General features: G+C 39.5%; 1 protein-coding gene across 1 annotated transcript; it reads right to left on the reverse strand.

Moving 5' to 3' along the window:
- Positions 1-8,830: 8,830 nt before the first annotated feature.
- LOC308097927 (uncharacterized protein) lies at positions 8,831-14,109 on the reverse strand. Its single transcript, XM_080446066.1, has 3 exons — positions 13,961-14,109; positions 13,459-13,567; positions 8,831-9,441 (listed from the first exon to the last, which is right to left on the reverse strand). The coding sequence occupies exons 2-3, from the start codon at positions 13,560-13,562 to the stop codon at positions 9,012-9,014; spliced, it is 534 nt and encodes a 177-aa protein (XP_080302192.1). The 5' UTR covers positions 13,563-13,567; positions 13,961-14,109; the 3' UTR covers positions 8,831-9,011.
- Positions 14,110-15,288: the final 1,179 nt, after the last annotated feature.

Genomic DNA, 15,288 nt, shown 5'->3' on the forward strand with positions numbered 1-15,288 from the left:
CTGTTGTGTGACTGTCCATGATTAATGATGATGAAGTTCTCTCTACAATCAGTGAGCGACCTCACAAAAATCGATAAAGGTGTGATAAAATATCTCTCAAACTGTATCCAAATACAAAAAATGCTCCTTTCAAAAAATATAGTAATGCAAATGTATTTTAATTGCAAACAATACCAGTTGGTGCGACCCAATAGCCGCTAGATAGTGCCTGTTAGCGTGTCCCTGGTTTGATTCCCGGGGACTTCAATGTTTCCATCTCTCTACAATGTATTTATGAAATAAAGGCTCAGAAAAGCCCAAAACAAAACTTAAATAACAAACGATCAGACACAAAACAATACTAGTGACCCTGTCAAAACTGAGGTACTGTATGTGAATTTATTATTTATCTATTTAACAACTTGCCTTGTAAACATGTCTTACTGTTTATATATTTGTTTTAGAATGTAGTGTTTCTTGGTTCAAAACCCAATTTGTCCAAAAACACTATAATCAAGATTTGTAACTGGAACTCATATGTAGTCTTTCCTGTTGGAATATTTGTTGGATATATTGTAATTTATTCATCAGTTCAACAGATAAATACTGCTACTTTTGTAGTAGTCTCCCTCACACTTTCCTCACACATTAATGGTTTGACCATAACTGGTCAAAACCAGTTTCATATCAAAGCTCTGAACTAATAGAGAATATCTACACAGGGGGATATGGGCTATGTGTCCATTTTGTTCTGCTTTTTTGTAAATAATTAAGTTAAAATGTGTGCATTTTAGAGTTTTTCAACCTTGCTAAATACATATATTAAAAGTACAATAAGTAAATAGGCCTACATTTCTACAGATATTTGGCAGAGGTAATGCCCATCACTGGCAGAAATATCTACTGTACACAAACACAATACACCACAATACATGAAAGCACACATTAAGGGTGTGCAGGTGTAGAGAATACACACGCTTGAAGGAGAGGAAAACTGAGAGATATGTGTGGGGATTTATCCCCATTTCAAAGCGAGGAGGAACAAAAGTTTCTGCTTAGTGTGTGAATGCTGTCCCCATCTGTTTATTGGGACCGTATGTCACTCTTCCGATAGGCCTTCAACACTCGAGTCTCGACAGTACTTCAGGGATTGAGGCTAAACAGACCTAGTTTATCCCTCTATATTATGTATGGCTTGTATGCAAATGTAATGGTGGCGGCAAGCAAAAACCTTTGATCAGGGCTTCTTTGTGCCAGTAACCAGTTAATGCTGCAAAAGCATAATGAACCTAGCAGGGAAACAGCAGTATTCAGATTGTAAATAGAATTGTGGTTAGGAACTCAATAATGTCTTCCTGGAATGTAAATGACGAGATATACCTCAGTGCCAGCTGTTGTTTTCCTGAGGTTAATGAAAGCATCCGTGCAGATGTTGCTGTCGGCCTGTCATTTGGGTAAGACAGAACAGAGTTTATGACGATGTGATAAAGATTGACATTTCTGAAAGAGAGATGGCTAAAAACTTAAGTCTAATTGAGTTATTGATCTGTATGAAATGATGAGGCGTGTTCACCTGTCACTATATCCCTTATATACTGTAGCACCAACTCAACAGGTTTACATCTATAGAAGTGGGTGAAATTCATTTCATGCGGTATAGAAGCCTGAAGGTATATTTATATGAATTTCTACCTCCATTTAAAACATAAACATGTCAATTGACATGTTTATGTTTTAAATGGAGGTAGAAATTCATATGTCTTCGAAACGCATATCTTAAGATATGCGTTTCGAAGACATATGAAACTTTTCAAATCAAAATATTCAAAGTAATGATTTCATTTGTGTGTTCAGGTGTCGGCTGTAGGCTCTCACTTTAGCACTCTCCCTCCCTTCACTTTGTTACAATTGCCCCCGATGGGGCAACCATGATAAAATCCCATATTCTAGCTAGAAACACCTATACTAGCATAGGCTGCTGACGTTAATTTGTGACCAATAACATAGAGATACAATTCATCTAAATTTAAATTAGCTGACATCTTATCTTTAGACAGCAGAAGGAAAATACTGTACACTCAAAAATGTACGTTTACACCTCAAAATCAGTTTTTTGTTGAAAACTTGTGCTGAGATGAAATGATAATTCTATCCTTCCATAGGTAGAGATAGGACCCTACTGAGCATGTGTACAAGATGTCTCACCCCTCTAGCTTATTTCTAATTAGAATTATTGAGTGTGTTACTTTTGCCCCCTGTTACTTTTGTCCCCGGTCTCCCTACTGAGAGCTGATGCTAGGTGTTGCGCTCTACCTCAGCAATCCATCTCCCAGGGCTCTCTAATGCATTGAAATGGGGATAGACTCCCACGTTCTCTTCTGATACCGACAATAACAAGCATTGATCAGCGTGTTCAGGTTTCGGTACCCAGCATTTGCTAGGGTATTGCGTGGGTGACATTCAGAAGGGCTCTCTCAGACTCTCCCTTCTCTCTCCCCCTCCCTCCCTCTCTCACTGTCCTTGCCAGAAAATGTGGTGCTTATTAGCTTAACAGCGTGACCAGCATTGCCGGGGTTATTGCTCTAACGTGTCGCTTTGCGGCGCGTCGATCAGTGTGTTCATGTTCTAGTACTCAGCATTGGCAAAGCTCTCTTCCTCCCTCTCTCCCTCTCTCTCTCTCCCTCCCTCACCCTTTCTCTGTCTCTTTCTCACAGAGCGCACTCTGGTCTGACGTCACATACAGCTTCCCTCCCTGCTCTTCCCCTTTAAGGTTCAAAGTTATTTATTGTTACGTCCTGTGTACAGGCACATAAGAGTATACACATCTTTGTTCGGCTCCTCGGACATTGCAGCAGCTTATAACGAACATAACTGGTTTATATTATAGCCATAGGTATTTCTATTCCCAAATACAACAAAAAAATAGCATTTTAACAGTGCTTAGTGCTTTAATCAACATTCATGTAAGCATGAATTTCTTACTTACTGAGCAGTATAATTAGAACAATGTAGTTTAACGTCCTCATCAGTAGGACTGTACTTCCCTGGCCTCTCTCTGCTGGACCCTGATTCTGCAAAGTTGGGTTGACATTCTGTCAAAATCTGCTGTGTGGCTTAAGAAGAACTTGAACACCATCCAAGATTCCACATACTGTATGTACTGCTGTGGAAAACTGCCCCAGCGAATGAAAAGGTAGCCCCACTGGGATTTCCTGGCAGTGTAGGGAGTTGTTGCACAAGACACAGCATGTGCTGCTGGCTGCCAGCCTCACCATTACACACCCATTTTGTGAACTGTCAAAGGTTGCTATTTTCCTCCTTCCTTTTGCGCCCCGATAAACTCAAAGTCTCCTCAGCCAAGAGAATCCTACCACACTATCCAAATCAGCTGTTGTTTGGCAGGCAGCTCTCCTCCATGTTTGACTTGGTGAGTTCCTTAATCTCAAGATCTGCTGGCGAAACTCAAGAACCAACTGTGAAAGGCGGCCACCACCTACAAGGCTGCAAATAATGCATCCACGTTCTCAGTTGTTTGCTCAATACACAATGGCTGTGTTACTGTTGCATGTGTCGCTGACGGAAAGATGCACATTTAGCCCATTAGCTCAGAGACGAAAGATTATGTAGGGGCCAGGCCAGGGTAAACACTTCAAAAGGCCCGCTGTGCTCCAATTCTGATATAGAACGGTAGCGCTTGCTATGCATCCCATGTCTATAATGCATTATAAACATACTTATAATGCACTATAATTTGTGTGCAACATTAGTATACATAAGTATACTTGTAAGGTCTTACAACTTGTAAGGTCAAGAATTATACTACTTTACATAGTGCCGTGCCGTTACATAGTGCTGCTTTAATGTTGGTCTAGCAGAAAGATCTGGACCTGAACCTTCCATGGGAAAATTGTATCCTTTCCTCCCTATTCAAAAGTGATCTGTTTGAAGCAGTGGGAAATGCAAACTGAGCATCCTCTGTACCATTAAGTGTATGCCATACATAGAAATATCTCCTGTATTCTTATTCAAACCATTCAATATTATTTATCTTTAAAGACTTTGTTTGCCATTCCAGACTCAATCAATAGACACACACAAATAGCTTCAACGAAAAGGCTTATTTTATTTCTCAGTCTGCAATGTCAAGGCAAATACAGATGAGCCCTTGTGTGTTTCATTAAGCTATGCACCCTCGTCCACTGGTAAGCCATCCTTTGATTTCAATTTCTAAAGGTGCCAGTTTAAAGCTGGATGCTATTGAAGCAGACAGGGGCTTCAAAAAAAATATGGATATTGCTGCCTGGATTTGTAAACGAACTAATCGGTGATCTTAAGCAGATTTAGTGAGGGGGAATACCTGAGCACGTCAGCTGGACTATGGGCTTATCCAACACCTCAACCTTCATGCTGGCTCTGCCCAAGGGAGACATGGTGGCCTTGATGTCTAAGTAGTTCCCTATGCAATTGATTCCCGAACCATTAGCTTCCTCCTTGATAAAACAATTCTGGCTCTTCTCATAGTACATCTCGTACAGAGACTCGTCACAGTTGAGGCCCTTGGCATAGATGCCAACGGCGAACCAGTTCTTCTACAGGTGATATAATAGTCCCAGGGAAACAGAGAACATCATGGCCACAGTCTCCATGTAGCCGTTCTGCGTACTTTCGTATAGGTCATACTGTAGGTCAGCACACCGACACTGCCTAGTGCCTTTAGCTTTGACACTTTCCTTGCTGAAGGTGCTCAATTTTGTCTTCAGGGGACGAACTGTGGGTTGAGGTGTGTTATGTGTCCCCACTCTTGAGGTACACCCTTGCCATCACTACCCAAAATCCGATGTCCAAAAAGAACATAAGGATTATAGACCCATAGCTCTCACTTCAGTGACCATGAAATCACTGGAAAGAATACTGTTGCAACATCTTGTAAGTATAACTAAAGACAAATTTGACCCCTGTCAGTTTGCTTATAAGAAAGGTTGCGGTACAGAGGATGCGGTTGTCACACTGGTCCACTTCATTACAAAACACCTAGATAAGTCTAACAAGAATCATGCAAGGGTGCTGTTCTTAGACTTCTCTTCAGCCTTCAATACAATACAGTCTGATATTCTGGTGACAAAGATGGTACAGTTGGAACTGAATCCATACTTAATTCACTGGTATGCTTCCTTCCTTACGAACAGAGTACAGAGGGTGAAAGTGAACAAAACCCTCTCCTCAGCATTAACTACTAATGTTGGTGCTCCCCAGGGTTGTGTAAGCTCAGCTGTACTTTTCACCCTTTATACTGACAGCTGTCGTACTGAGGAATGTCTGTCTGAATGTCGCACTGACAAACCAGACCAATACATTCTAAAGTACTCTGATGATACAGTTTTGATTTCTCTTTTGGATAGTTCCAGTGATCCTGGACTGCACCAACACAGAGTAAATAAGGTGGTGGAGTGGAGTGATAACAACGCTCTTATCATTAACACAAAAAAGACAGAGGAGATTGTTTATTTTAGGAGAGTCTATTTCCTTCGCCGCCTGAGATCTTTTGGTGCTAGTAGACAGATTCTTCTTTTGTTTTTCACTTCTGTTATTATGAGTGTTCTGCAGTACTGTAGTACCACCTGGTATGGATGTCTGTCTGTAGCCTTAAAGTCACAACTGCTGCAGCAACTGAACATTTGTTCAAAGATTGTTGGACAACCACTTCAGAGGCTCTATACATCTACGTATAATGACAGTATGATAAGGTTGGCAAGGAATATCACTTCAAACACTAGCCATGCTTTGTATGGAGAATATAGGTTGCTGCCTTCAGGAAGGAGATACAGTGTTCCTACATACAATAAGGTCAAACTGAAGAGGTCCTTTGTCCATCAGACGACATTGAGGCTTAATCAGGAGTTGTAGGCTTGGGGTAGGCTGAGAGGTGGACATTGCTCTTGTCTTTGTATGTCTTTATGTATGTATTTTGTTTTGTTTTGTTTTCTTGTGTCATGTCAAATGTGTGTACTGTTTATTGTTTATTGTTGCATACATGGCTGCTGGGTCGCAAGACAAATTTCAGTGTGAACTGACAATAAAGTATTATCGTATCGTAATCCACACAGTAAAATCGTGAGTATTAACACCCTACTGTATACTGTGCTACGTTGTACCTAAAATAGAGAATATAGAGCTCCACAACCTCACAACCCATCGCAACCTTCTATTTTTGTCAGATGTTTTCCTATTTGGTTTCCTATTTCTTATTTGCCATAATGGTTTCCTATTATGACATGCCCAGAAGAGGGACGCTGGGGTTCATGTGGTTAATTTAACTTTGGGAGCGTTATGCTCTTGGAGTTACATATGGATAAATTAACACTAAGGATAATATTGTGCATGAGTACGTTGTTGGAGCATGAACCTACAAACGTAAAGGTAGACATAAGGGCCTTACCTGGGGTTAATCAGAATATAGTTATTAGTGAGGTTAGCGATCTCAATGGTAAAATTTATTTTGCTGAGTATATCCGCTGCAACTTCTTCGGCAAACTCTGTCATCTTGGAAAGGCTTTGCTGTCCGTGTATGATTCTGCACAACAGAAATGTGTTCATTGTGTTCATTGAGCTTAGCTTGAAAGCCTCACAACTGTGCAATACTTAAAGTTGCATCTGTAGAAAAGGGAATACATAGACACAGATACGGTATGCACTCTTCTTCATGGCCATGGGTTTTTCATGACTTGCAAATCATCTTTCAAGATGTCTCGGTTAATTGTCTCCCTCCTGAGATAAGTCATGAAGACGTCTCAATATGTTGTGATAGTTACGTTATGTATGAGGCAAGTCAGATGCTAATGAGAGATTATTTCAAAGCAGTGGTGAACAATTAGAGAATAGTGGCTGACTCTCAATGCCTCATTAGTGAGGGTGCCTCTTCAATTACAACACTAAATACCATGCAATAATGAGTTTAGAGTAGAAAAAACTAGAGAAAATAATGGTCCTTTTTATTGACAGTGAACAAGATACAAATCAAACGGATGCCCCATGAGCAAACCTCATTAGACATTCATGCCCCAATAAACGGCTATAGTTCTACAGTATATGCTGGGGGTTCCAAAGCGTTGTAGCATATACGCTGTATCTATCAAATCGTATTTTAATAAACACTGCTGCTTAACCCATTCAATCCAGGAACGCATCTCTGTCATTTTAGATTTATTTGGCTATTCAAAAATAGCAGATCTACAAGCTCATAGCTACGCTTTTTTTTTTGCAAATCTGCAAAATGTTGGCAAATATTAGATTTTCTTTTTTAAGCAGACATTTGTAACTCAAATCTTTGCTTCTGGGGGTTGCTGGAACTAAATATTTAACAAATGTTCGCTTTGAAAAATATATATTCAAAGATTTGCACAAATTTCCTGGAGTATTTCCAATTATCAGTACTTTCACTTCTACTCCACTACATCTCAGAGGCAAATATTGTACTTTTACTCCACTACAATTATTTTAAAACTGTAATTACTAGTTACTTTGCAGATATAAATTATTACATTATAAAACATACATTTACCACTTTAGCCCTATTTTATACCTCGGCTATTTGAAAATAGCCGATCTACAAGATCACAACGCGTCGCATTGTGAGCTTGTAGATCTGCTATTTTCAAACATTTTAGTACTTTTACTTTTGGTACTTTAAGTACATTTTGATACCAATACTTTTGTACTTTTACTCAAGTAATTTTTTTATTCCAGACTTTTACTTGTAACAGAGTACTACTACATTGCAGTGTTGATACTAAAGTAAAACATTTGAGTACTTTTTCCACTATTGAGTACATCCCCTGCTAGTATGCCGCAAGGGGACTTACCGCCATGTTGGGTACCATTTTTATAGTCTTTGGTACGACTTGGCCGGGGATTGAAGAGGGACAGCGAGTGGGATTGAACCCCCGACCTCCCATTCTCTCACAAGTAAAAGTACGGTAATCAAAATAAATAAATACATTTACTTGAGTAAAAGTGCAAAAGTATTGGCATCATAATGTACTTAAAAGTACCAAAAGTAAAAGTACTCATTATGCAGAATGTCCCGTTTCATCACAAGGTATCATAATATGTTATACATATTATGTATAAAATGAATGAAAATCTTTTGAAAATACCAAATCTACAAGCTGCTTGTAGATCGGCTATTTTCAAATAGCCAAAGTTTAAAAAGGGCTGAAGAGGTTAATGTATGTTTTGTAATAAGAATTCAAATCTACAAAGTAACTAGTAACTAAAGTTTTTGAATAATTGTAGTGGAGTAAAAGTACAATATTTGTCTGAAATTGTCTCTGAGATGTAGTGGAGTAGAAGTAAAAGTATTGCAAATTGCAAATACTCCAGTAAAGTAAAAGTACAGTTCTTGAGTAAATATAATTAGTTACTTTCCACCACTGAATATACAGTAGGCTACCTGTACAACCTGGCTTATTGGATTCAGAACATTCAGCTAAACATGGCACATTCACTTTTTTTGTCCTGGAAGTGTGTGATAATGTGTGTGACAGGAACATTATGCAAACAGAATGTGCAAAAATGATGTAACATTATATACTGTATATTGAACACAGTACCTACAGTATGAAGCTACTTTTAACTAACTGTCTATTTTCTGAAAACATGATGCAAATGATGAAAATCATATTTTTAGGACAAGGGTATGTTCAGGACATAAAAAATCCAGTATCATGACACTGTAAAACATGTATGGTGACATTTCATTTGTTAACTATCCATTCAAATTGAATGGCTTGTTATTATATTGAATATTATGTGCATAAGGTGTAAAAAGACAACCACCAACTCTCACACACAGTAACATGAGGATTGTCAGTACGTTTTATTATTTACATTAAAAAAGAATGCATTGTGTTGGTCCAAGCAATAGACCAAACTATAATGGACGGGTTGTGATGTTTCAGCTGACACAGCACAGAAATTACACAATAATGTTTTAAGAAAACAGATGACATCATGCTACAGTAGATGCCGCTACATTAGCGCCCCATTTTATCATAGAACTCCACCTTAACGATGGCCTTTCCTATAGTGGACATAGTGGCCCTCAAGTCAAAATGTGTCGCCCTGTACTCCAGCCCACTACCATTGGCCTCTGCTCGGGTAAACTTGCTGAGGTCCTTAGCGTCGTACATCTGGTCATAAAGCTGCTTGTCACAGTCACGGGACATCTCAAACACGCCAATGGCCAGGCGGTTCTTATAGAAGTTGCGGTCAAAGGGCACGGAGAACATGATGGCCATGCGCTCAGCACACACTCTGCTCTGCATATGGAACACGTCGTAGGTCAGCAACCCCACGGCGCCAGAAGCTGTGTTGTCGTCCTTGGTGAAGGAGCACACCTCGGTCTTGGTGGTGCGCACGGTGGGCTGGGGAGCGTGGTAATTGAAGCCACTGTTCATGTACACCCTATAAGGGACAGAGAGAGACTATATGCTTTACCACAGGGTTTCCAAAACATTTCCAGGCCAAGGATCCCCAAATAGCCATAGCCGTTAAAAAGAAATACAATATAGCAAAAATAGCAGATCTACAAGCTCAAAATGCATCACATTAAGCTTGAATTAAGAAAATGTTTAGACTTTTTTGGATATCATTTATTTATTTGTTTGTTATTTATTCATAATTATTTTCTTTCGTTTTCCAATTGGCCCCCCTGGTGGCCCCTCTTTGAAACCCACCACTCTGCACCTGAAACACTTTCTTGTAAATCAACATCAGAGTCTCAACCTGCACTTTCCCTGTGGAATCTCCCTGTGGTATCTCTTGAAAAGAAGAAAAAGCTTTTTTTCTAACGTTCTGTTACAAAAAAACTAACATTTGTAACAGAAGGATGCCACGCTTTGTAACTTTTGTAGAGAGTTCCACTGCACTTTTTGAGTGTTTGAGGGTTTTCCAGGGTGAAACAGCTTACGCTGATGGATGGAGTGTGACTGGGCATGTACTGCTATGGACTTGTAAGCAACAGCGAGTGAACCTGCATGCAATGTGCAATGAGGCGGTGTGTGTCACACTATGATGGATAGGTGGATGTTCTCAGCGAAGTGATGTCACACATGAAAACCACCCGTCCACGAGATGGGCTACCCTGCCAGATATGGATAAATGTACATGCATGATGCCACTGACTAAAGTAAATAAATAAATAAACAGTCTATAGTGAATATTTGCTTGCTTGTTTTTTTGTTTACACATTGCAAACTTCTTAGTTGAACAAAATCTGAATTTAAAATGAAACAAAACAAATACAATTACATTATAAGTTAAACCAGTGCAACTGATGAAAAATACAGAATTGAAAAATAATGAGTTGTCAAGTGATTTGATGAATGCATAAAAAAGTGCACTTAAAGTTGTATTTATTTATCATTCTTACTGGCAAATTATGGAACTGCATTTATGCCTGTTTAAAATCTTGTTTGCTTCAAATATCCAAACATTCAGTATATTCTGGGAATACTGGGTGTTACTGCAATTCAAAACAATGACTTGGGGTAATGCATTAAGGGCTCTATTCACAGGCCAAAAATTCCCCGTTAAATCGGGATAATGGACCTGCGCCGCCCCAATAGGTTATTCTAGCACCTGCTCTACCCGTCACCATTATGCCGACGCCGTTATTTGCGCGTGGAGGTGTGTCCGTGGGCGTGTTGTTGCTATATCCCCCACATTGCAATTCTACAGACACACATGGGTACGGCTTGGGGACGGGGGATAGTGGATTCTAGAAGCACCCGCTGGTTTATAAAATCACCCGTCAAGTGCACACAGACACTACAATGGCTTTGTGCGTTGGACCATGAGCCGTGTTGCCAGCCTTGGAGAGAAATAAGCAACCGCAGTCGCAGGTCTATGAAAACAAAAAGAAGCAACTCTAAGGCCACATGAGCACTTCAAACTACTAACTAGAGCTTTCATATCCCCTAAATATTTCAGCCCGGCTCGACTAATAATTGACAAATTAGACCCAGCCCAGCCCATCAGTCATTTTTCTAAAGAAGCCTTATTTCTCATTAAATCTTGGTAATATATGAATGATCTGTGTGTGAAATGCGCTCTTTCTTTATACAAACCCATGCTCGCTCACTCTACCGCAAATGCCTCTCTCTCTTTGTACAACCCCATGCTCACTCTACCGCAAATGTGCTCTCTCTCTTCATATAAACCGATGCTCACTCTACCGCATATGCGCTCTCTCTCTTCATATAAACCGATGCTCACTCTACCGCATATGCGCTCTCTCTCTTCATATAAACCGATGCTCACTCTACCGCAAATGCGCTATCTCTCTTCATACAAACCCATGGTCACTCTACCACAAACGCCACCACCACTCCCAGCGGGGTCATTTTGATTCTATGACGGCTGCCGTCTAGTTATCATCAGTGCCAGTGTTGTGAGGAAAAACAACTAACAAGCAACCAGGTCTAGGAAAACCAGCCCAAAAGAAGCGAGTCAAGCGACTATGGGCCACATGAGCACTCTAACATATACATCAGCTATTTGAAAATAGCAGATCTACAAGCTCACAACGCCTCCCATGCAAACGCTACGTTCATGACCCCCCAAAATAACCATATTTGAACTGGGGACCCCCCCATTTTGTTTGACTCGGTTCCACAGATAAATATTGTGAAAATAGCAGATCTACAAGCTCGCCAGGCGTTGGGTGCTCCATTGTGGTCTCGACCCACAGGTTGAGAACCACTGCATTAAAAGCTCCAAGCAAGTTACATGTCTAGTAGGCTATGTTGTTGACCACGTAATGTAATGTTTTTGGTTTAGTGATAGGCTACTCCGTGGCGCGCGCGCGCCTCATTGTGCTGTCCAAAATAACAGATCTGTAGCTGTCGACACGACATGATGCAGCGCCGTTGATAGCTTGTATGTCTGTTATTTTGGGTAGGTATAGGCGACGCACATACGCATCGCAGCAATGTGTCTGGATTTGAGAGGCTTTGATTGATGTAAACTTAAAGTTTAGCTCTGTTCGGGATTACTGAACAAAGGTGGATGATGAAAGATAACGGGGACAATATGGATGTAAGTTAACTTTAATTAACTGCGTCACTTCAGAGGAAACTATGGAGCAACTTCAGAGATGTTTACACACCCCTGGAATCCATTAGAACGGTGGAAATAGAACGATAACAGCCAACGTGAGTACATACTGTAGGCTATAGACCTTTCCTAAAACTGTCCAATTTATTATACCCATGTGCTACTGTTTGTCTGTGTACCACGTAGGAGCGTTGTCGCAACATGATGTAATTAATTATTTGGGAGCAGCCAGTGTGTACCAATAGTATACATATTTTAAATGGCTTTCATATACTATTCCGGATCTGACTAATATGACAAGCTTATTGTGAACACAATAGGCTACAAATTAATATAAAAATGTATTTGGATAAAATAAAAAAAAAGAAGGAAAACAAGCCCAATGTGGCTTATAATAATCAGACCAGGCAACAGTGCAGACAGGTAGATAGGCTAGAGCATATATTGGATAGGGATGACGGCTAGCGCAGTCTTCTCTTAAAGGCAATGGCTTCTGGCACGGTGATTGGTTTTATCATTGTAACGCCCAAACCACACCTATGCATAATGTAACGGGTAGCTCAGGTGTTTGGCGGGTCACGGGGGTGCCATAGAATACCGAATTTTGCGGGGAAACGCCTCTTGCCTAGTCCTTCATCCCTAATTAGTGGTTTGTTCAAATCTGGCTCTGAATAGAGCCCTAAATGTGATGTATTATACTGTACTTCAAAATCATTTTAGCCTTCTGCAATCCAAAGCCCATGTCTGGACAATTTTACCAGTATGGAGTATTCACCCATGTAGTATTGTAAAAAAAAAACATGCTAGAGGCTAGCTAAGAGCAGAACAATATCATGGATGCAAGCAAGTTATTCCATGAATGTGCTCATCATGGAACATGGTGTGTGGATGTACTGTATTTTGAGAGATTTTTCTGGTTAAATGGTCTTGTTAGTACCAATAATTAACCATGGTTCTTTTTATCTCCTTAAGTTAAATGAAAAGGCCATCTGCACACTAAATTTGCAATCGTTCAGTCAGAGACCTTCTTCAAGGCTTTGAAGAAGGTCTCTGACCAAAAGCTCACAAATTATAAAGATTCTTGCACAGATCTGAGTGTGCGGATGTACTTTTCATTCAGTTTGATCTTTTCTAGTTACAGCATCTCTGCTGAGTCTGATACTGGGTGAGCAGTGTATTTTTCTCTATTTTTGACTATCTTGTTAAGTTAAAATTAATTCCATACCACCCTCTTTGGATTTATAAAATAATCAGTGTTTGTATAATATGACCCTCCAGTTTTCAGCTCCTCAGATTTTACATTTTTACTTTTGTTTACAATTTGTAATTTTGGTACAGTATGTAAGTTAAGTGTTTCCAACTTACTTGGGGTTGATGAGGCAGTAGCTACTGCTGACATTAGTGATTTCAATGGTGCAATGTCTGTTAGTAGTGAGAGTGGCTGACACAGCCTCAGCAGTTTCTGGCATCTTGGCTGGAGAGAGAATGGGACATAAAATTTATAATATAGTATTTCTAAGCAGGTCACCCTTCGCACAAGAAACACTAAAAATAAATCATTTTAACAAAGGAATTTCTCATGAAAGCGCATATGTTGCAAATTATACTAGAGTACTGTATGTCAAGTCCTGTATAAACACTTAAAATGTTTTGACATTATTTTGTCCTTGATATGGTGACTCACGCTATAATATAATGAAATCACCAGAAGGGTTATATCACAAACATTCATGCAAACAGACAGTATGCATACAGTATATAAGAATTACTGCCATCTCCTGCTGTCTCAATAAACCTTGCCTAACAGGATGATTAAAACATATCATCACATCTAAAAGGGCTCTAAAAGAAAGTTAAATATATTCACCTTTTTGAGTTATACACTTAGTTCTGCCACACCACGTAGAGTCCCGTACTTTTAGATCCCACAGAGAGTTAGAAAGATCCCCCCTTTCAGATTTCACCTCTATAGTACATGTTGAAACACAAACACAGGCCACACCCAAGAAGTGTCCACACCCAAGAAGCAAACAGTGGCACTGCCACTCATCGAACAAGACATTTCTGTGAGATAATTATTTGCATTTACATCTGTTGCCAATGTGTAGTCGCTGGGGTAACGGTAACTACATGTACACCTACAGTAAAGTAAACGTACTGTAAAATAAAATAAGCTGTGGTTGTACAAATGGATAAAATAATTAGTTTTAATTCTGGTGAGAATTGTGATTGAATTCAACGTAACGGCTGTTGGAGAACTAACAGACTTTGTATAATGAGAAACATTCTCAAATGGAGAGACCAAATGAAACTCCCACAATGTGCCACTAAGCAAGGCACATGACCCCTGCTGACTAAAATAAATCGAACTAGTTAATTATTAATTTGTCCATATTGTTATTTGTACTTTAGCACTGCACCAGTTTCCTTCTTGACATTAATTCTTCAATATATTCACTTTAGAAAAGTATGTTTGGCAAAGAAAATAAATAAATAATAACATTTATATTCACACTATATTCAACTTTCTATTAACTCTTCTCCTTGGCTCTTATGGCATACGTTGTACTATAGGGTCTGTATCTAGTCATGTACTATATACACAGTACTCTCTACAGTACAAAAGAAGCTCATGGAACATTTCATGCCCCAACTTGACTAGGATGAAGAACGAGACTTTCTCCAGGTCTGTTCTGTTGGTGTTTGTTCAGTACATGCTGCAGGTGCTGGCAAGTGACACATTCCTTTGGGCTCAACCCTTCCACAGCTCAGCCACACATTGCAACACCGTCGTAAACGTCATATTCTCACTTGCTCCATACTGCCACAGGGATGGAGCGGACGACTCCCTTACTACATGTCGATGTAGTCGCTGTCAGGCAGAAACCATATTTCATGTTTTTTAAATTAAATTAAATGTCATATTAAATTAACTTTTTGTATACTTCATTTGCATGCAATAGTAGCAAAATTAGCTGATCTACAAGCTCGCAATGTGTTACATTGTGACAAATTGTAAGCTTGTAGATCCGTTTTGGAAAGTTTAGAACATTTCGGAAAAGCTCTGAATTTTTATTTATTTATTTGAAACTATTAACAAGAGCTTTTGACTAAATAATAACTTAATTGGATCCACTGGAACACAGGTTCCTTTTTCCAGGCATTTCCTGACAAATAACGGTTTTGGACATTACT

Source organism: Gymnoscopelus braueri (genome assembly GCF_963280865.1).
Source record: "Gymnoscopelus braueri genome assembly, chromosome: 13".
In the NCBI taxonomy this organism is placed as follows: Eukaryota; Metazoa; Chordata; class Actinopteri; order Myctophiformes; family Myctophidae; genus Gymnoscopelus; species Gymnoscopelus braueri.

Coding starts and splice junctions, on each gene's coding strand:
- LOC308097927 (XM_080446066.1), bottom strand. CDS start 13,562: ATGCCAGAAACTGCTGAGGCTGTGTCAGCCACTCTCACTACTAACAGA. Junction 9,442..13,458: donor TACTGCCTCATCAACCCCAA/GTAAGTTGGAAA, acceptor TGTCCCTTATAG/GGTGTACATGAACAGTGGCT.